The sequence below is a fragment of the Cladophialophora immunda genome (assembly GCF_000835495.1).
Source record: "Cladophialophora immunda strain CBS 83496 unplaced genomic scaffold supercont1.5, whole genome shotgun sequence".
NCBI classification, from domain to species: Eukaryota; Fungi; Ascomycota; class Eurotiomycetes; order Chaetothyriales; family Herpotrichiellaceae; genus Cladophialophora; species Cladophialophora immunda.
The window spans coordinates 967,302-988,846 of NW_015622545.1; the positions used below are offsets into that span (position 1 = coordinate 967,302).

At 54.7% G+C, this 21,545-nt stretch overlaps 6 protein-coding genes across 6 annotated transcripts; 5 read left to right on the top strand and 1 right to left on the bottom strand.

Annotated features, from left to right (window-relative positions):
- Nucleotides 1-13: 13 nt before the first annotated feature.
- PV07_08660 (uncharacterized protein) lies at nucleotides 14-455 on the top strand (the record flags this gene model as incomplete). Its single annotated transcript, XM_016395854.1, has 3 exons — nucleotides 14-117; nucleotides 174-244; nucleotides 307-455. 3 exons carry the CDS (start codon nucleotides 14-16, stop codon nucleotides 453-455), a joined length of 324 nt encoding a protein of 107 aa, XP_016245710.1.
- A 2,947-nt stretch (nucleotides 456-3,402) lies between these two features.
- PV07_08661 (uncharacterized protein) lies at nucleotides 3,403-3,801 on the top strand (the record flags this gene model as incomplete). The annotated part of the gene is made up of 1 exon (XM_016395855.1): nucleotides 3,403-3,801. The coding sequence occupies one exon, from the start codon at nucleotides 3,403-3,405 to the stop codon at nucleotides 3,799-3,801; it is 399 nt and encodes a 132-aa protein (XP_016245711.1).
- A 933-nt stretch (nucleotides 3,802-4,734) lies between these two features.
- Nucleotides 4,735-5,429, top strand: PV07_08662 (uncharacterized protein; the record flags this gene model as incomplete). Its single annotated transcript, XM_016395856.1, has 3 exons — nucleotides 4,735-5,044; nucleotides 5,150-5,336; nucleotides 5,396-5,429. 3 exons carry the CDS (start codon nucleotides 4,735-4,737, stop codon nucleotides 5,427-5,429), a joined length of 531 nt encoding a protein of 176 aa, XP_016245712.1.
- A 4,132-nt stretch (nucleotides 5,430-9,561) lies between these two features.
- Nucleotides 9,562-9,867, bottom strand: PV07_08663 (uncharacterized protein; the record flags this gene model as incomplete). The annotated part of the gene is made up of 1 exon (XM_016395857.1): nucleotides 9,562-9,867. The coding sequence occupies one exon, from the start codon at nucleotides 9,865-9,867 to the stop codon at nucleotides 9,562-9,564; it is 306 nt and encodes a 101-aa protein (XP_016245713.1).
- Nucleotides 9,868-10,993: 1,126 nt separating this feature from the next.
- Nucleotides 10,994-11,952, top strand: PV07_08664 (uncharacterized protein; the record flags this gene model as incomplete). The annotated part of the gene is made up of 6 exons (XM_016395858.1): nucleotides 10,994-11,060; nucleotides 11,118-11,136; nucleotides 11,196-11,326; nucleotides 11,391-11,518; nucleotides 11,599-11,682; nucleotides 11,734-11,952. 6 exons carry the CDS (start codon nucleotides 10,994-10,996, stop codon nucleotides 11,950-11,952), a joined length of 648 nt encoding a protein of 215 aa, XP_016245714.1.
- A 72-nt stretch (nucleotides 11,953-12,024) lies between these two features.
- On the top strand, nucleotides 12,025-15,064 carry PV07_08665 (uncharacterized protein; the record flags this gene model as incomplete). The annotated part of the gene is made up of 6 exons (XM_016395859.1): nucleotides 12,025-12,124; nucleotides 12,198-12,593; nucleotides 12,985-13,183; nucleotides 13,355-13,753; nucleotides 13,820-14,620; nucleotides 14,710-15,064. The coding sequence occupies 6 exons, from the start codon at nucleotides 12,025-12,027 to the stop codon at nucleotides 15,062-15,064; spliced, it is 2,250 nt and encodes a 749-aa protein (XP_016245715.1).
- Between the last annotated feature and the right edge of the window lie 6,481 nt (nucleotides 15,065-21,545).

The window sequence follows — 21,545 nt, forward strand, 5'->3', positions numbered from 1 at the left end:
GTCCGTTCCGCTGATGTGGCCCTCCAGGAATGTCCCAAGAAAGGTGAAGCTGGTCCTCCCCGTCCTCCGCACGACTGGTCTCAGGCTGTCTGCAATGAGGAAGGTCATCTGGCTCGCGTAAGTCTCCATTCTCCAGGACGCCAGCAGTCCGTTCCGCTGATATGGCCCTCCAGGAATGTCCCAAGAAAGGTGAAGCTGGTCCCCGTCCTCCGCACGACTGGTCTCGGGTTGTCTGCAGCATTTGGTAAGTGGCTTCGCGGGGCGTCCGTCCCGGTACTTTAAAGCTAACCCTGTCATCGGTAACAGCAATGAGAAGGGTCACGGTCGTGCGCTGTCCACAAGGCCAAGCAGGAGGCATGGCCGGACAGGCTGATGCAGGGAATGCGAATGGCGCAAATGATGTGGGAGCTGGTTGGGACAACAGCCCAACTTCCAACTCTACGCCTTCCGGCTGAGAGTCTGCAGAGACTAGGGAATCCACCTGGGATGGCGGGCAAGATGCTGCTGAATCTGCCTGGTAAGGACGTCCATGATTCAGAGACTCGGAGTCTACTTCCTACACAGAACGTGTCGATAGAATGAGCGAGCGAGCGAACATAATGAACATGGTCAAGAATATCAAACAAGATAATGTACAGCACAGCACAGTGAGACTTGCACCCTTGCTGCAAACCCCTTGTGAATTTCCAAGCTTGCAAACCTGCTCACTTGCCCACTCGCCCACTTACTCTCTCACTCTCTTGCTCTCTTGCTCTCTTGCTCTCTTGCTCTCTTCTCGCTCGTCCTTTCCAGCTCCACGGCTACGCACAGCAGCCTCTCTAACGTGTCAGAAGAAGCTGAGGCCAGGCCAGCCCGAGAACCAACCCTCCTGCCCTCCTTTCGGCCGGCCTCATCTCCTTGTCCGTGTCGACGATGCTACGTCGGATGCTTGGTGGCTCAATACTGGCCGCTGGCCGCTGGTCGGTGCCACTTTAGCCCTGCCTGGGTGACAGAAAGAGAAAGGATCAGGTTCGTCTTCTGCATCCCTTGCCAATACTCGAAGACTGAGACGTCTCACGCCATCAAGAACATCGATTGGTGCAACCCAGATTGGACTGTGAGAACGGTTGACATCACCTTCGACCAGTGGTCAGGCGTTCGTTGATGGCTACATGAAGGCCTTGGACGAAATATACGATCTACGACGAGGCGAACGAGGTCATCATTCTGTCTGATCGGGCTGCTGAGCATCTGAAGACAGAATGCATCCTCAAGATGACCCAGCAGGGGCTCATTGGAGAAGAGAAGGGAGTTGAAGCGTCCACACTGCATGCAAGGTGCGAACCGTCCGCTCTACCATCCCAGTTGCAAGTGCTGACAGTACAGACAGACCGTGCCATCCATCCATCCATCCGTCGATGACTCGCAAAGGCGAGCGAGTGAATATAGTAAACAAGACAACACAAAACAAAACACAGCACAACACAGCATATCACATCACAGTACAGCAAAGTCAGTTAGTGAGTGCCCTGGCCTGCACTGACTGCACTGAACTCCTTCAGTCCAATGATTGACAGATAAAGACGCAGACTCTCAAAGAACACCAGCAGCAACAACACCAGCAGCAGCATCACCACCCCCATCTCCACGTCCATGTTCCATCGTCACACTCGCTCACCGTTCAGTGCAGTCCTGGCCTGGTTGGCAGGGTAGGCACCCTCTGCCTGCTCACTCTACCTTCTTACCCTCTGCCATCTTGCCTTCTTTCCTTCTACCCTCTACCCTCAACCCTCTGCCCTCTGCCCTCTGCCCGCTGCCCTCTACGTCTCCAGAAGAAAGTCTTACTCGTCTCGCTGACGCTAGAGTTCTACTCGATCGTGGAGCAGACAAGTGCAACAACTGCGTACGTGCCCAGCCCACTGTTACTTGCTGCCTGTGTGGTGACTGTGGCCAAGCGAAGACTGACACGATGCTGTAGGACTGTCCAAACAAGGAGATTCAAGCCTGACGAAGACCATCTGACTCGAGATCTGGCTCAAGATTATCCCCAGCCTCAGCCTCGAAAGACGACTTGCAACATCTGCAACGAAGAAGGCCATCTGGCTCGAAAGATGACTTGCAAGACCTGTCTCAGCCTTGACAGTTCACTTGCAACTTCGGCAACAGGGAGGACCATCTGGCTCGTGATTGTCCGCAGCCTCAGCCTCGAAAGGTCACTTGCAAATTCTGCAACGAGGAAGACCATCTAGCCCGAGATTGTCCCCGGCCTCGACTGCAATAAGGAAGACCATGTGGCTCGATGTCCTGAGCCTCGAACGATGACTTGCAACATCTACCTCAGCCTCGACTTGCAACATCTGCACGGCAACGAGGCAGCATCTGCAACATGGAAGGTCATCTGCAACGAAGAAGGTCATCTGGCTCGAGATTGTCCTGAGCCTCAAACGATGACTTGTAACATCTGAGCAACGAGGAAGGCCATCTGCAACGTGATTGTCCTCGGCCTCGACTGCAACAAGGAAGACCATCTGGCCCGAGATTGTCCTGCCTCAACCTCAGCCTCGAAAGATGACTTGCAACATCTGCAACGAGACACCATCTGCAACGAGGAAGGCCATCTGCAACAAGGAAGACCATCTGAAACGAGATTACCCTGCCTCAGCCTCCTCGAGATTGTCCGCAGCCTCGAAAGACGACTTGCAACAACATCTGCAACATGGAAGGTCATCTGCAATGAGGAAGGCTATCTCCAACCATTCTCTCTCAGGACCATAGCTGTCCGTTCTGCTGATATACCTCACAGCTGCAAACAATGCCCACCACCCCACGCCTACCGGCCGCCTATCCTACCTTTAATCGGCCGGTCGTCCCACGAACCATAGTAGAGATTGCTCAAACATACAGAACAGCCTGTGAAAGAGATAGATACTTGATGGATACTTGACCCTGAGGCATGTGAAAGAGATAGATACTTGATGGATACTTGACCCTGAGGCATGTGAAAGAGATGGATACTCGATGAATACATGATTATGAGGCAAATATACAGCATGAGCTGTGGAAGAGATGGATACTTGATGGATATTTGACCCTGAGGCATCCTGATATCCATCCAAGCATCGTCCAGACCGTCGACACACCACCACGACCTCGACAAACTGCTGGACATCGACGAAGACCGGGGATACTCGGTATTAGACCGCTTACCAACATCCTGACGCCAGAAACTGTGTCGATCTCTCGCCAATACCGTCATTAAACCGTTCTGCCTGAAATCGGGCTCATCTAAGCGGCTCCGATCGTCACCCACGTCCCTCCCTACCTACGCCGGCACGGTTGACCACCAGCCCCATGCGTCCTCCGCCGGTACATGCGACTTGACGACGACGACGACGACGAGGGCTTCACGTCCGATTGAGCATGATGGGTCGTGGAGAGAGGTCGATAACACTCGAGGGTAAGTGGACGCCGACGCCGACGCCCACGGAAATCATCTCCGGTAACCACGCCGACGCCCATATCTACGGAAATCAACTCCGAGAATCAACTCCGAAACCAACTCTGACGACGCCGACGCCCACACCCACGCTCACACCCAAGCTATACATGTTGGGTTTGGCGTTCGGCCCGCTCAACATGGCGCCTCTGTCAGAGCTCATCGGCCGTCGTTGGTTGTACCTGGTCACCTCGTTCAACATGATTGCGTTCGCAGAGATATTCTGGTTCTTAGATCCAGTTCTACCTTCCCGGTCGCTCGCCTATCATCAAAGGGCGCAGAAGCTCCTGATGAACGAGTTCAAATTGACCATGGCGCTCGCCTAAATGTAAGTTCGGAGTTCAATGGTACCCGGTAGACGAAGACCCCCGGTGAATTATCAAACATATCATACACTCGAATGAGACACATTTGCTCTTGACTTGTCGAACCTCGGCCGGATTCACCGTGTGGAACGTGGTTGGGACTGATGGTAATAGCATATCTTGAGGCGGACCGGAGAGACCAGCGGATTGATTTTGGCACACTGTTTGTTTGCGTGAAATCAAATCCTGGAAGGAGGGAACGTAGTCCTAGCACCTGCGGGTGAGATGTCGCACGAAGGCTTTCTCTAAGTCCACATGGGTGATCCAAGTCCGTGTGGAAGGACATCTGGTCAGCATCGATGTATCCAACGCCAACGACATCGCAGACGTCGACCAGAGCAGACCAGGGCAGACCAGGCGGAGCAAGCGGAGCAGCCAGAGCAGCCAGAGCAGCCAGAGCAGCCAGAGCAGGAGAGGGTGTCAATGAATGCTGCGAACTGGGCCAGGACCACATTCCAGACCTCCCCAGGACTGTAATCCTGACAACAGTGCCGGAATGCCAGAGTGGGTCTGCGTCAGAAAAAATGCTTAGTTTGTGCGAGTGCCCTTGCCCTCTGCCTTCGCCCTTCCTTCTCCCCCTACCTTCTTGACTGCGAGTGTCGACAGAGACTGACTGACTCCCCAAGTTTCCTACTCTCGCTACACTGGCTGCATTCTCTGCACTGTTACTTGCTACTTATGCTGTGAGGAGGGTCCTTGTGTTCGTGACTGTGCCCAGGAGTGTGGTGGTCGTGCCAGCAAAGTCTGCGAGGCTGAGGCAAGGTGTGGCCTGTCCTGTCCCTACTGCATCGATGGCCAAACCAAGACTGACATGGTCGAAATCAGGAGATTCGAGCCTATCCGAACTGCGGTGACGAGGACCATCTGGCCCGAGATTGCCCTCAGCCTCGAAAGATGACTTGCAACACCTACCTCAGCCTCAACTTGCAACATCTACCCCAGCCTCGAAAGATGGTTTGCAACTTCTGCAACGAGGAAGGCCATCTGGCTCGACGAAAGAATACTTACAACATCTGCAACAACGCCATCTGGCTCGAGATTGTCCTCAGCCTTGAAAGAGAATTTGCAATATCTGGAACTAGGAAGACCATCTTCAATGAAGAAGACCATCTGCAACGAAGAAGACCATCTGCAACGAAGAAGACCATCTGCAACGAAGAAGACCATCTAGCTCGAGACCGTCCCCACTGCTCCCATGAAATGGGTACGCAAGAGGCGATTTGGAAGAACAAAACGAGGTAGTGTGGATGATATTGCAGCGGTTAAAAGGAGGGATCATGCTCTCCTCGAGGCCAACAAGGCGGACAAGGCGGCCCTTACTCCCAATATCAACTTCTGGACCATGATCCGCGTCTCGACGAACAAGGACACAGCACTGCACTGGAAGAGGTCGGCCAAGAGGATCTTGATGCACTAGACTGCATCTTCTTCGACGAGGATGCTACACCTGCCATGGACAACATCTACACACCAACGAGGAACACCATCTGGCTCGCGTAAGTCTTCATTCTCTCTCAGGACCTTAGCTGTCCGTTCCGCTGATGTGTCCCTGTAGCTGCGAACGATGTCCACTATTCTACGCTTGTTAGCCGTCCATCCTGCATTCAATCGGCCAGGTCATCCCACGCACCACAGCACAGATTGTCCAGTATACAGAACGAACTGTGAAAGAGAAAGGACAACCTTGATTCAAAGGCGGACTCTGCTTCAGGGCTGAACTCTGCTCTAGACTTGTGATTGCATCAAACTGGCGACGGATACCTAGCAGAAAAGCAAACGGTGCAACGGACGTTGGTACTGCTGGCTGGGACAAGACAACAACCGAACACCCAGCTCTGCTCCTTCTGGGTGGGACAACAACCCAACACCCAGCTCTGTACACGCCTTCAGAACACGCCTTGAAGCACGGACCACAACCCAACTCCCATTTGATCACTATGTCTACGTCGGGGATAAAGCTGGGAACTGCAGGGCGCTACAGGGTCAAAACGAAATGCAGGATCAGTTTGAGACTGCCCGACGGGCGCCACCTCCACCCCCAGCCGCCACGAACGGTGTCAACGGCGAGTATATATACAAATGGCATATCTCTACTCACGAACGGCCTGATCAACCTCGTTTCTTCCAAGAAGCCTCTCAAACGGCGCAGTGCAGGGCCTGCTGAACGGAGTGACCTCGACAGGTATAGCGCTGCATACAGCGCTCGCGCCGTCCAGTTTCGACGGCGATTGACGCCTCCAGCATTCCTAATTAAGAGAGGAAGACCATGTTTGATCACTGGGTCCACGCCGGGGACAAAGCTGGGGACCGCAGGGCGGCGTATAGCCGGCTCAACCCACTTGTCCCGACTCTTCTGCTTTGTCCTCGACCTGGAGGAACAGGATCGCCACCAGATCGTTACGGCACGGGTCGAGCCGCCGCTGCCAGCGTCGGCTAAAGGACTCCAAGAGACAGGAGGGATCTAGCAGGACAGGACTGGCTGCCAACCAGGCGAGGATCTCTCGATAAGAAATGGTCAACAGACGATGGTGCCAACGCTGCCAGCGCCACCAGCTTCGGCTAAAGGGCACCAAGAGACAAGTTGTTGGGATCTAGCAGGACGGAGGCTGCCAGCTTCAGCTAAAGGACCCCAAGAGACAGGACGTTGGAGGCTGCCAACCAGGCGAGAACTTCACCACGATGCGGAAGGCTTCGCTTGCGTCCAGACACATCGATGTTGACCAGATGTCCTTCGACACGGACTTGGAGAAAGCCTTCCTACCGCCTGCGACATCTCAACCGCAAGTGCCAGGACCACGTCTGGACTTCTCCCTTCCGAACAGCAGGACAGGGAGTGCCAACGCTGCCAGCGTCGGCTAAAGGACCCCAAGAGACAAGGTGTTAGGATCTAGCAGGGCAGAACCGGCGGCCGACCAGAGGATGGCCTCAGCAAGGACCCCAGAGACAAGACGCCAGAATCCAGCAGGACGGGAGGCTACCAACCAGGCCAGGACGCCAGAGACAAGACGTTGTATCCAGGCCCAGGACTGCAGTCCACAGAGACGACAGTCAAGACCTCGCCCTACAGGCCCCTGCGGTCGCGCAGAGTTCAAGTTGGTCGACTGGAATGACGTCCCCAGCCGCCCCGAACGCACAGCACGCCTTCTAGGTACAGTTGCACAGGAGATGGCCGCATTGAGTTGCGACCGAAAGACTCGGTCCTAGTCGCCACTCCAGGCAGTGTGAGACGCGACATACCAAGATGCTTCTGCCAACGGTACCGACGGCCAGGACAGCGAACACAAACCGCCTTCACAGGCTGGCAATAACGTTCTTCGCGCCCCTGGAAGTCAACAAGTCCGACTTGGAGAAGCTGGTCTCGCAGAAATACCCCAGCCGTCAAACAATGCCCCGGAGGGCAAGTGTGCAAGAGAGCAAGAGGGCAGGGTTGCAAGAAAGTCTGGAGGTTTACAAGTTTGGATATTCACAAGGGGTTTGCAGCAAGAGAGCAAGAGAGCAGGCGTGCACGACGACTGGAGATTTGGAGATTCGCAAGGGGTTTGCAGCATACGCCGCGGGTGGGTGCAAAATGCGCCCAAGGGACAAAAGTTCGAGTCGAGTGGCCACGCCGACGCCGACGCTCACGCCCACGGAAATCATCTCCGACAACGACGCCATCAGCCATCAGCCATCAGCCATCAGCCATCACATCGGCTGCAAGACATGCGAGATGCACGATGCGCGAGCACAGACGACATGCAGATACACGAGATGCTGCAACAAGTCATGTCACGTCATGTCAAGTCATGTCAAGGCAGTGGTCAAAGTCCAAAGTCGCCCAAGTCAAAAAGTTGGGCCATCAAACACACTCGAGCGCAGTCCTGCGCAGTCGGTGCAGGGGAAGAAGGCAGAGGGAGAAGGGCACCCAGCACTGCGCAGGCTGGAAACCACTTCCAGAATTTCAACGTTTTTCTCGACGCAAACCCCCCACCCAAGCGGACTCTCGCCTGTCTCTGCAGTCCCAGCCCAACGACCTGCGCAGGGCTGTGTGTTGGGTTGTTGTCCCAGCCAGCAGCACCAACGTCAGTTGCACCGTTCGCCTTCCTGCCATTCAGCCATAAAGTAGGAGCAAGGTTACCGTCCTGGCCAGTAGCACCAACGTCTGTTGCGCCGTTCGTCTTCCCGCGCGGCATCCGTCGGCAGCTCTGACCTTTCCCTCGCGCTTTGTTCGCCGAAATTCATTTGAAATGAATCGCGAGCTAAGACGTTGCAGAGTGGGTGGAAATGTGCAGTTTCTGTAGATTATATTTATATCTGCAAGGCTGTAGACGCCGGGAGGGGCTTTGACGGGGAGGAGGGACGATCGAATAGGCCCCGGTGGTACTCCGGCTGGCATAACCGATTCTTTGACAACGACCTAAGGTTCACTCAAACCTCCATTGGAGTCTTTGACCTTTATCTCACCTTTCCCTTGAGCTTTGAAATGAATCGCGAGCTAAGACGTTGTTGCAGAGTGGGTGGAAATGCAGTCTCTGCTTGGATTATATTGTACGGGGATCGAATTCGTTGGCATGCACGTGCAAGAACGCACAGAGGCCTGTCCGGGGGCGGTAGATGAGCGCGGTGCTCTGGTCGTAACGCTGTCTCGCTCGCCTGCCAACAACAATAACAATATACACAAACCAAACACTGGAGGTCAGCGTATAGTCGCTGTAGCAGAATCAATCGCAGGACTGCCTGCAGCGCGTCGCAGGAACAGGAACAAAGGAAGAATAGAAGGTTTCGAGCACAACTAGCACTCTGTTCGCTATCTTGAAGTAAAGCTGACTTGATCTATTAATGTTACTTAAGGACTATCAAAACCATTGCCTACTCCGCCATTGGTAAAGCACCTTGTACAGTCACGTGACTGTATAACTTGGCCACCACGCCAGCCCATTACAATATCTGCAAGATTATAGACGTCGGGAAGGGCTTTGACGCGGAGGAGGAGGGGCGATCCAATAGACCCCGGTGGTCCTCCGGCGCCAGTGGCATAACTGATTCTTCCACAACGACCCAAGGTCCACTGAAACCTCCATTGGAGTCTTGTCCCTCTGGATCGACTCAGGAATTGCGGTGTTCTTGCTTGCTGGCCCACCGGTGCTCAAATTCGCTGCCAAGTTGGGTCAAATCGGCGCCGGAGACGAGAGACAAGAGATAAGACAACATTCGTGGGGAACCATTCTTCAAGTTGTTGTTCCACTCCCACAGTGTTTGTGGTGTTAACAAGATGGGGTGACCCCCGATTGGATGATATCTATAAGGTTGTAGACGTTGGGGAGGGCCTCTATTGGAGTCTTTGTTAAAATGAGTCGTTGTATAGTGGGTGAAAAGGTTGTTTGGTCCACTCCCAAAGTGTTTGTGGTGTTAACAAGAATGCAGGTATGTATGTTGTGGGGTGACCGCCGATTGGATTATATCTTCAAGGTTATAGATGTCGGGAAGGGCTTTGACGAGGAGGAGGGACGATCGAATAGGCCTGGTGGTACTCATGCTGGTATAACTGATTCTTTGACAACGACCCGGCGGACGATACCGTCGCCCACCGGCTTCCGCTCGACCGTCAACGTCTCGAGAAAGCTGGGGGAGGCGTATCCCTTCAGCCCACAGGCCAATTTCCAGGCCAGGTTGAGCTCGTCGGCCAGGCACGTGTTATTTCCAAGACCATTGATGGGTGGGTGGCGATGGGTCGCGTCGCTGTTACAGAGGGCGGCCCTTGTGCCAGGTGCGCACGACCTGGTTGTTGATGGTCCAGTGGAATATCGACAGGATCTTGACTGCGACCGAGTCTGCCACGTCCTCGCCCTCCTGGAGCCTTCCTCTGTATCGCATACGGATCTTCTTCAGTGCAACTTTGTCCTTTGTGTAGATGTGAATGGCTTTGAATACTTTTCCACATGTGCCTGCACCAACCACAGACTCATTGCCCGGCTTTCGGAGGTATATAGATTCGGATTCTGCAAACTCGAGAGGCAAGGTAGGCCGAGACTTGATCTCCTTCTTCATCTTCTTCGAAGGGGGAGAGCTTAATCGGTCCGGTCGGCGTTCTCGTGGAGGCAGTTGTTGATGCAGCTGTTGTTGACGGTCGTTGGGATGCCTTCGATCATGTGGTGCGAATTTCCGGTCAAATGGCCTCGAAATCCATGTCTATCGTCACGGTGGTCAAGATGTTTGTTCTTGGGGCCTTGTGGTGGTGGTGGTGGTAGCCGATTGTCTGGGTGTTGTCAACACCCCTTTTTGGTCTTGACACGGTCGGCGTGCTGCTCCAGACTGACGAACTCGGTGTAGACTTAGAACTCAACCCCCAGCTTCCTGGCCTCCTCGACCAAAATGGGTTCCAGGAGACTTTGTGGGAGGTTGGATATGCTGCAGGGACTGGATGCTTCGTAGGGCCCTTCCTTCGAGGGCTTGTTCTCCCACGCCCAGAGCCGGCCATATGCTTCCCCTGGCGAGACTGTAGAGGAAAGAAGAGTGTGCCATGCCTTTTTGATGCTGCCGTGGGGTCAGTATACATCTAAGGGACTCAATGCGAAAGGGGGAAGCGCAGCTTACCGGGGGCGCCACTGCGCAGTTTCAGACACCGCTGCTCCAAATCGGCATCTTGATGGACCTCCATCGCTCTCTGGTTGAAAATATTGGCTCGAGGGGTGTCCCTGCGAGAACAAAGTCAAGTTTCAGCGACTGTGCTGCTGGGTGCTTGAAGCTGGATGCTGGGTACTGGGTGCTGGGTGCCAGAGTGTCAGAGTGGGTGACCCCTGCGCCAGGAAAAATGCTTCAATTGTGCGAGTGCCCTTCCCCTTCTTACCCTCTGCCTTCTCCCTCTGCCTTCTCCCTCTCTCTACCTTCTCCCTCAACCTTCTTGCCTTCTGGCCTTCTGGCCTTCTGTCCTCTGCCTTCTTGCCTGCGTTGGACTGTCCTCGAGTGTGTTTGATGGCCCAACCTTTGGGATTTTGCAACCTTTGATCCCCTAAGAATCTGCCATTCACGGTTCATGCTGTCCCCCAATGCCTCACGGAACGCTCTCACCAACATGCTACCCGCAAAATTCCAGGAGATGGATCAAAGAAGAGATGGAGTGGAGAGATTCCAAACCTGATGCAAAGAAAGGTCACCATCGTCGACGCCGTTCACAATGACGAGGCCACCAAAGTTACTGGGGCAGCCTACACCGGAGCCAGACTTGTTCGAAAAGATTGATGGTCAGCCAGCTTTTGACCCTGCTCGCCTTGTCTGACGGGTTGCAGTACTATAACCAGGCTATGCTGGGGTCAGGCGGTAGGTTAGGCGTGGTCCCGCCCCCGTCGTTGCATTTCTGCTAATCTGGAGTGGTCCAGGCAATATTCGGTCTCCGTGACGACGGGAGTCTGGATGTCGGCAACCGGTATTCCATATGTTGCCTCGATCTTCCACCTGGGGTTTCGTGTGCGGTGCGACACTAGCATCTCTCCTCGCCCAGAGATACCCTGTCGAGCGGGTTCTTTTCGCTATTGTCTGTCTCATGGCGACCAGCTGCTTATTCTAGCTTCCAGGGGATACATGTCTAGCGATTTGGGTCCTCGGCATGCTCGAAGCCGGTGCCTCCCCGATGTTGATGGTCGCAGTGGGATCATTTGATAAGAAGAACGAACAAGCTCTCCGTACGGCAGTCTGGTTTGGCGTAAGTAAGTGACATGCGAGCTCCTCCAAGGGGTGTGTCCATTGAACGTGTCTCTTCCATCACTAACCGTTGGCAAATAGCTGGCTTTGTTATTATCTTCTCGCCTCTCGTCGACTACGGCCGCCTGGAGTCCTGGCAATAATACATGTTCCTCGCCGCGGGTGGTATGACAGTGGCATGGCCATTTGTCCTCTTCTTCTTCCCTCCGGTATCAGAAACAGGCCTCCATAGCCAGCCCCTCTTCAGAACTCTCACTACCATCTTCGCCGGAACAGCCACCCCCGTTACAGAGACAGTACTCACCGATTCCCGGATTCAACAACGACACGCAGTCGAATTTTACGCAGAATGGACACGTCAACGCCGCGTATATTCACCATCAGCGCGAATCCGGCGTCTTCCCGAAGTGGTTCATGCCCACCCCGTACGGTTGAGTCAACGGTACTGGAGAGGGAAGAAATGCGGTGTCGAGGTTGGCTGTTTCAGGTCCTTCGGGGTGTCCTTAAATGGCCGGTGCATACTTGGAGCTAGCCGAAGGTGATACTGCCGCGTCTTTAAAGTGTCAGCATGCGGCTGGCGGCTTACTCTTTGCCGTCTACCTTCTGGGTTAGTACCTCCTGACGGCGCAGCTGCTGGCCGCCGTGGATTTTCCGCTGAATATCCCTGTGGGCGACCTCAGCACGGACGAACAACTCCGGTATCAGGAACACTCATCTCGAGAAGGATCACACATCTTTGAGCTACTTCTGGACGTCAAATTCTGGACGTCAAATTCTGGACGTCAAATGCTGGACTTCAAATTCTGGCTTTATCTTTGCCATTGCCTTCCTCAATATGATCCCCAATGGACCAAGATCCATGTTCCTCCCGATCATTATCAACGGCTTCGGTTTCAGCACATTGAACACCTTCCTCCTCCTCTACATACCTTACGGGTTCATTACTGGCATGGTGATTTATGCCATGACTCATGCGGCTTACAGGTGGCAGCACGTCCGATGCTGGATCATCGCCGTGGGACATTATTGCACGACCGTCGTCTCCCCGCAGCCTCATGTCGGCACCATCCTTCTCTGTGGGATCTCGCCTCCTCGGGGTTCTTTTTGGGATACTGTTTGGGCAACTTTGTTACTCCACTGCTGTTCCCAGAGAAGGAGAGAGGCACCCCCACCGAAGGTTTCTCGCAGTCGTCGACCTTCATCACCAAGTCGACCTCACAGTTCACGGTTTAGAGTTGATCCGCGGGGATTGCGAGGAGAATCTCCCGGGCCAGGCACTATCATCAACATGAGTGAGATCCGCCAACATGCCGAATTCATGAGACAAGCTACGGGGATTGAAACTCTTGGAAAGGCGATGAGAGAGTTCGAAGAGTACCAGAAGCGCGAACAAGACAGAAGAATGGAGACGTGGGGAAGACGAGCGCAACAGCGTCAAAGATTGAACGTGCTCCCATATCCGCACAGGGTTGATTGCCGCGGTTGCTTTCCTACGGTCGCGGAAATTACTCGCTCTAATCCTGCTTGTCGGCACCGCTGCTCTCAGTCTATGCTTGCTCCAAAGCTCCGCGCAGATCCAGACCCTCGAGGAGTCGACGGCCTCACTCTTCCAAGGCCACCATGCGCACGAGGAGACGACGGCCTCGCTCTTCCAATGCCACCATGCGTACGAGGAGAACCAGCCACTCCTCCCGGCGAGCTCCCTGTTGCATCCTATTCGCCAGCGAGTCACCTAAGGAGAAGGAGACTTTCAGACCGCTCGGGCTCGCCAGTCACGAACCCTCAGCGACGCCGTAGCCGAGTACCGCAGGCGTGCGACATTGACCATCGTGCACAGAAACGTCTACATCTATGACTACAACCGATGCAGAGACTATGCGGGAATCTCGGAGGCTTTCGACTACGGCTACGAGGATGACTTGACGGACAAAAAGACGCCCTTCGATCGAGATGCCCACGTGGAGGTCGTGGTGAAATCTGGCAATGACGACGCAGGGATAGACAACCGAATATGCTTCCGCCAACGGTACCGACGGCGACCGCCTTCGCAGGAAGTTGAGATCGGCAATACCGTTCCTCGCGCGCTACAAGTCAACAAGTCCGACTCTGGGACAAGACGGAGAAGATGGTCCGGCAAAAATACCCCCAGCCGTCAAACAATCCCCCGGAGAGCAGGAGAGCAAGAGAACAAGAGAGTAAGAGAGCAAGAGAACAAGAGAGTAAGAGAGCAAGTTGTGTAAGTGTGCACGATTGGAGAGTGGATATTACCCGCCCACCTTGCGAATCCATCCTCGACCATCAGACATCGTGTCTGTCAGGATGGCCACGCCGGCGAGAATGGCGATTACGGAGCCCAGAACAGCGTGAGGCAGACTGTGGCCGCCTCACCCTCCCAATCTTTGGCTACTTTCTCACTCTTTTGGCGAGCAGATACTCTTGACACCAACAATATCACCATTGCCACTCCTTGGGAACAGCAGACCTATTCCCACACGCCAACATTGTCATCAAAGACCGCAAGATCGTATTGTTTCTGGTCCAAGCATGCCTACCAACTAAAAAAAACCCAAAGGAAGCATTGTTATAACTGGACCTTCTCGACAGCCTCCAATGTCCACATAGCCATCGACTGTGCCACCTTCAAGACATACGTCTCCTTCAAGTTATACGTCCTCACAGTTTCTGACCCACGCCGAGTGCCAGTTCGCGGCATTGGTTCAGTCGAACTCAAGCTTCATCGAGAACCGGGCAGCGCGACAGGACGAGTGGCCGTGGCGAAAGCTGTGTCTCCGTCGATGCAGGCCCCGGCGTGCGCAAGTCATCCGTATCACTGCGTGGAGTGGCCGCCGCGCGCAGAAGCCCTCTGTCCACCTCGCTTCTCTGCTTCAACGCCTCCCACGCGGCGAGACCAGCTGGCGGCGCGGCGCAGGAGGGTCCTCAGCGTGCCGTCCGTCGGGCATGCAAGTTCTGCGGCGGGTTTGGTGCTGTCTATGCATGTTGGCGGGGTTCCTCCAGGGAACGTCGTTGTCTGGTTCAATGGGTTCTGTCCCACACCTCAAAATTGGCTTGCTGGCTGTGCGCACCCGGCGACTCCGTCGTCTGCGTGACACACGGCTCTGTCTCCTACCACTTGAACAGGTGCCACCGCTTTTCGATTCATCAGACGGTCTACACAAACGCTACACACTATAGGAGACCCGAGGTCAAGAAGACAAACGTTCCCATGCTCATGGCCAAAGCCGTCAAAGAAGGCTACGAGGTCACTTACAAAGGCCTTCTGGCATGGTGTGACCATCAAGAGCCTGCTGATGTTCCACGATTCCGTCTCTTTCTCGTGGCAATGGAGGCTGCCTTCGCAAACATCCTTCGTCGCATCGATCACACCCATCGAAGAGCCACCGACGACCGTGCAAACATGAGCAAGTTAGTATACCGGGCGTGGGAGGTGGAGGCACGGAGCCCTCGCGAGTCGATGGGCCGTGGATGGAAGGTTTCTAGAGGCCGCTGCAGAACGAGCCCGCAACAAGTCAAGACTGTGCCCGCGTAGAGGGGCGTGGCGAAGTATCTCCAGCCACCATGCCTGCTGCTGTCCCTGCATGGTACTGGGAGCTAGCTCTGACGGGACGGGAAGGCCATGGAGGAAATCTTCGAGCCCACCTACGACTACGCCCCGCAGTCCATTCGCGAGAGTATCAAAAAATGCCAATAACGCTTCACCGTCAGGGCCAAGAACCCAAAAGGAGCCGGGCGATCTCGAAGTGGTCGAAGGTCCGCCGTTGCCCCCGCTCAATTGGGTTTGTTTAATGGTGCAGACAATGAAGAGGAGGGGGCAACAGCAGCAGCAGCATCAGCAGCAGCAGCAGCATCAGCAGCAGCAGCAGCATCAGCAGCAACACTAGGAGCAGTAGGAGGAGGGGGAGGAGGAGGAGAAGGAGAAGGAAGAGCCTCTCCCGGCGCAGCGGGCGAGGGTATACAGAACAGGCAGGCAAAACAAAGCAAAACACTGCACTGTGACCGCTCTGGAGAGACTGCGTTGGACAGACAGACTGGCTGCGCTAGACTGACTGCATTGGACTGGCTGCAGTGGACTGGCTGACTGCACTGCGGTGCTGTGGGGACCCTTTGGGCAGGGCAGGGCAGGGCAAAGCAAAGCAAAGCAAAGTAGAGCGAAGTAGAGTAGGACAGAGCAGCGGAGGGTAGCATAGATCAGCGTAGTAGCGCAGAGCAGGACAGAATTGGCTGCCAACCAGGACAGGACTGCCTCAGCAAGGACTCGGCTGAGTCGAGCAGCAGCGGGAAGTCCTTCGAGTCAGCGCTCTTGCAATGACGCTGCTACTGAGCGATACATTGACAAGTTTCTCTCCAGCTTTGCAAGCAAGGGTGTGTGCAATACACCACGAGAGTGCAAACCGCCCAAGTCGGTGCAAGACGTGCGGCGGGTATGGAATAACCAGCCATCCTCGCTCATCTCGTCCCATCTGTCAATGCTTCGTGAGCAAATACGCTGAACAGTATAGGACCAAACAAAACAAAGTCCAGCATAGCACAGCACAGTCAGTCAGTGAATGGCGTCGGCAATAAAACAAAGCCAAACAAAGCCAAATACTGCACTGACTGCGCTACACCAACTGCACTTGCTGCGCTGGACTGACAATGTTCACCCCGACATTGTGTTCCCCGACATTATTCACCCCGACACTCTTCACATCATGTCCCGCGGGGCATTGAACCCAGATTGTGTGCCCCGTGTGTGAACCGGCTGTTGTGGACTGCTTGACTGCGGTGGACTGCTTGACTGCGTTGCGGTGCTGTTCCGTGCGGGAGCCTTTCGACTGAATAGCACAGAGTAGCACAGCATAGAGCAGGCAGAGCAGGCATAGCAGAGCAGGCAGAGGAGCGTCAGGCCTGGACAATGGTCAAGACCATCGACGGCAGTGCGAGAGCACAGGGTTGTCGAGGCCAGGTGCCAGATGGAGGGATCTGTCCATTCGCCTCCCACTTGATATCCTTCTCTTTTGCAGTGCTCGATCGAATCCAGCTCGCAGTAGAGCAGGGCATAGCAGACCAGGGTAGAGGAGCCAGAGGAGCCAGAGCAGGGCAGACCAGGCTGAGCAGCGGTGCGGCGGCGTGTAGGGCATGGTTGAGTAACGCAGCATAGAGCAGAGAGTAGCGCAGGCCATGGCAGAGCAGGCAGATGAGGGAAGACCAGGCTGCTGAGCAGGAAGCCCAGGGTAGAGCAGACCAGGCTGAGCCAGGGAGAGTAGGCAGAGAGCAGGGTATAGTAGAGCAGAGCAGACCAGGCTGAACCAGGTAGAGCAGAAGTTCCCGAGGGTGCCAATGAATGCTCCCAGCTTCGGCTCAAGGGCCCCAAGGAGGCCTGCCAACTGGGCCAGGACCATATTCTAGGCATTCCTAGGACTATGTTCCTGCCAACAGTGCCGGAATGCCACAGTGGCAGAGTGGGTCTGCGTCAAGAAAAATGCTTGGATTGTGCGAGTGCCCTTCTTGCCCTCTCTACCTGCTCCCTCTGTCTTCTCACCTTCTACATTCTTACTCTCTACTATCTTGCCTTCTACGCTCTACCTTCTGCCTCCTGGCCTGCGTCTCCAGAAGCAAATCTTGCTCATCTTCTCGCTGATGCCGGAATTCCGCTCGATCGTGGTGCATACAGGTGCAACAACTGCCAGAAAGCTCGACCACACCACCAAGCGTTGCCCCAAAGAGAGAATCGTGAGTGCCCAGCCCACTACTACTTACTACTTATGTAGCGAGGGTCATCGTGTTCGTGCCTGAAAGAGCCAAAATGAGCGAGTCTGAGGAGCATTTGGCCCAGGTGAGTCTTATCCTGTCCCTTCTGCATCTGTGACCAAACCAAGACTTGACATGATGCCCGCAGGACTATCCAAACAGAGAGACACGAGCCTATCAGTGGTGACGAGGACCACATGGCGAAGGATTGCCCATCCTATCATACATTCAAACAAGGAGACTGTCCAAACAAGAGCCTGAGGAGCACTTGGCCAAGGTGTGTGTCCTGTCCCTGCATCTGTGGCCAAACCAAGACTGACACGACGCCGTAGGACTGCCCAAACAAGGAGATTGGAGCCTGACGAAGGCCATCTGGCCCGAGATTGCCCTCAGCCTCAGCCTCGAGATTGTCCTGAGCCTCAAAAGATGACTGGCAACATCTGCAACGAAGGCCATCAGGCTCGAAAGATGATGACTTGCAACATCCACAACGCAGAAGGCCATCTGGCTCGAAAGATGACTTGCAACACCTACCGCGGCCTCGACTTGCAACATCTACATCAGCCTCGAAAGATGATGACTTGCAGCATCCACAACGAGGAAGGACATCTGGCTCGAGATTGTCCTCAGCCTTGAAAGAGAACTTGCAACATCTGCACAGCAGCGAGGAAGACCATCTGGCACGGGATTATCCTACCTCGAAAGATGGCTGGCAACATCTGCAACAAGAAGGCCATGTGGCTCGAGATCGTCCTCAGCCTCGAAAGATCACTTGCAACATCCACAACGCGGAAGGCTATCTGGCTCGAGATTGTCCGACTCGTGAGAAGAGAATTTGCCGCAACTGCGGCGACGAAGACCATCCGGCTCGACTCTCGAGATTATCCTCAGCCTCATTACCCTCAGCCACATTACCTTCAGCCACATTGTCGTCAGCCTTATTATCCTCAGCCTCGCAAGATGACTTGCAACATCTGCAACGAGGGAGGCCATCTGCAACGAGGCGACATATACAATAAGGAAGACCATCTGGCCCGAGATTGTCACCAGTTTCGAAAGACGACTTGCAACATCTGCAGCGAGGAAGACCATCTGGCTTGAGATTGTCCTGAGCCTCGAACGGTGACTTGTAACGTCTTCAAAGCAATGAGGAAGGCCATTTGCAACGAAGAAGGTCATCTGGCCCAAGATTGTCATGCCTCAGCATTGTCCGCAGCCTCGAAAGACGACTTGCAACATGTGCAACGAGGAAGACCACCTGCAACGAGGCAGGCCATCTAACTCGAGATTGTCCGCAGCCTTGAAAGAGAACCTGCAACACCTGCACGGCAAACAGGAAGACCATCAGGCTCGAGATTGCCCTCAGCTTTTGCCTCGAAAGGCGACTTACAACATCTACCCCAGCCTCGACTTGCCACATCTACACGACAACCAGGAAGACTATCTGGCTCGAGATTATCCTGCCTTGAAACAGAACTTGCCGTAACTGCGGACGAAGACCATCTGGCCCGAGATCGTACTGCCTCGGCCTCGAAACATCGACGACTTGCTACATCTGCTACAAGGAAGGCCATCTGGCTCGAAAGGCGACTTGCAAGACCTACCTTGGCCTCGAAAGATCACTTGAAACATCTGCACAGCAACCAGGAAGGCCATGCAACTCGAGATTGTCATCGGCCTCAGCTTCGAGATCATCGTCAGCCTCAAGATTGTCCTCAGCCTCGAACGATGACTTGCAACACCTGCACAGCAACGAGACAACATCTGCAACGAGACAACATCTGCAACGAGATTGTCCTGCCTCAGCCTCGTTACAACATCTACAACAAGGAAGACCATCTGGCTCGAGATTGTCCCCAGCCTCGCACTCGAAAGACGACTTAGAACATCTGCACAGCAACGAGGAGGGCCATCTACAACAAGGAAGGCCATCTGACCCGCGTAAGTCTCCAACCATTCTCTCCCAGGACCTTGGCTGTCCGTTCTGCTGATGTGCCCTATAGCTACGAACGATGCCCTACCCCTACCAGCCGTCCATCCTACATTCAATCGGCCGGTCATCCCACGAACCACGGCAGAGATTGCCCAGATATACAGAACGAACTGTTGAAGAGATGGATACTTGACCCTGGGGCAAATATACACCACAAACTGTGAAAGAGATGGATGCTTGATGGATACTTGACCTTGAGGCATACACAACGAACTATGAAAGAGATAGATGCTTGATGGATGCTTGATGGATACTTGACCCTGGGGCAAATATACACCACAAACTGTGAAAGAGACGGATTCTTGATGGATGCTTTATGGATACTTGACCCTAAGGCATCCTGATATCCATCCAAGCATCGTCCAGACCATCGACACACCACCACCACCTCGACAAACGGCTGCACATCGAACGGGACCGGACGAGGCTGGGTGGATCAGATCTTGCTGCCTCCAACGGCGACGGAGGCAAGTGATCCAGGCCAGTCAGCACCGCCACCGAACCAGACGTTGAGCTCGCCCTCGCCCATCCAGCAAAACACGTCACCATCAACAACATCCACCCCATTGACGAGGCCTATACCATCTCGATCCCGATGTTCGTGTCGGTGTTGAAACCAGCCGCAATGGTATGAATGAACCCTCCTCCCTGTTGCCGGCCCTAGCTAACTCCATATGTTAGTAAACCATTGGGTTTCTGAAGACGACATCGTCGACCCAACCCTGGCTGTCGAAGAGCCAGCCATGTGTGTCACTCGAATGCCGACATCATTGCCCTCGTTATCCTCCCACTTGAGCGCTGCGTTGTCGGTCTTGGACCGCTTGCCGACATCCTGACGCCGGAAATCGTGTCGTCTGCATCCACAGCCATCTGGAAGGTCTCCAGTCCACCGTGTCGACCTCTGGCCTATGCTAGAGTTGTTTACACACCTTGGACCGCCGACCTGGGGGCCGACTGCAGACTCAAGCACCCTGGTGACTCCATCTGCCGCCGCCACCACAGCATGAATCGAAAAAGACACATGAATCGACCGAAGACACAGTCATACCAGATCTGCCGCCTCAAGATGGGAGTTCTGCCGTGAATGCAGAGTTCAATGCATGAGGCGGATGGGGAGGGACCTGGACAAGGACGGGCGAAGTGCTTCAGCCTCACCACGGTTTACCAACTCCCAATGCGTCCTCCACCGGTCCATGCGACTCGACGACGACGATTCCTCGACGGCACCCCAAGCGGACGCTCACAGCACCCCCATGCCGCCCCAGGCCCTTCGTGTTGCTTCGCAGAACGTTGTCGATGGCAGAGCGACCGCCGCCCATCCGGAAATCCTCTCCGGCAAGCAGATTGGCGCTCTGGCCGGGCGTCACTCTCTTCCTACACGAGCTGGCGTGCTTGGAGGTTCTCAGTGATCATGTCGCAGGGAACTACTCGGCTATATCGACGACGACGAGGGCTCTATGTCAGATTGACCATGATGGGTCGTGAAGAGAGGCAGCACAGGCAAAAACACACTCGAAAGGCTACGCTGACGGCTACGGAAATCATCTCCGGCAACCACGACGACAACCACGCCGACGCCACAAGTCCACGGAAAATAACTCCGACAACTACGCCGCCAACCACGTCAATGCCCAAGTCTCGGAAATCAACTCCGAAAATCAACTCCAACAACCACGCCGATGCCCAAGTTCACGGAGTTCATTTCCGACAACCACGCCAGCACCCAAACACACAACCACGCCCGCACGCCATCACGTAAGGGCGCCATCACGTTGGCGACATGCGAGACCGATGCACGATGCACGAGCACAGACGACGTGCAGATGGACCAGATGCTGCAGCAAGGCAGTGCGGGTGTCAAGGCAAGGAAGGTCAGGGAGGGTGTGCAACCTTTGGGCCTTTGGGGAAAAGTTGCAAAGGTCAAAAGGTTGGGCCACCGACATACTGGAGCGCAGGGCGCAGGGCGCAGGGCACTGGTAGGATTGAAACTGTGTTCCCGACACTCTGGCACGCCGGAACACACTTCCAGAACTTTAGCTTTGTTCCCCCAGCGCCCAGAACCCAGCGCCCAGCACCCAGCACTGACTACGGTGCTGTGCGGGAGCCTTTGTCTGGTTGGCAAACTTACTAGTGTTCTCTGTGGCGGTTGTCGGGAAACGTGTCTCCGAGTGGTGGGTTGTCGGCAAACTTGCCAGTGTTCTGTGTGACGGTTGTCTCCGTGGTGGTGGGGGTGCTCGGCAAACTTGCCAGTGTGTTTCCGTGGTGATGGTCAGGTCAGGTGCTGCGT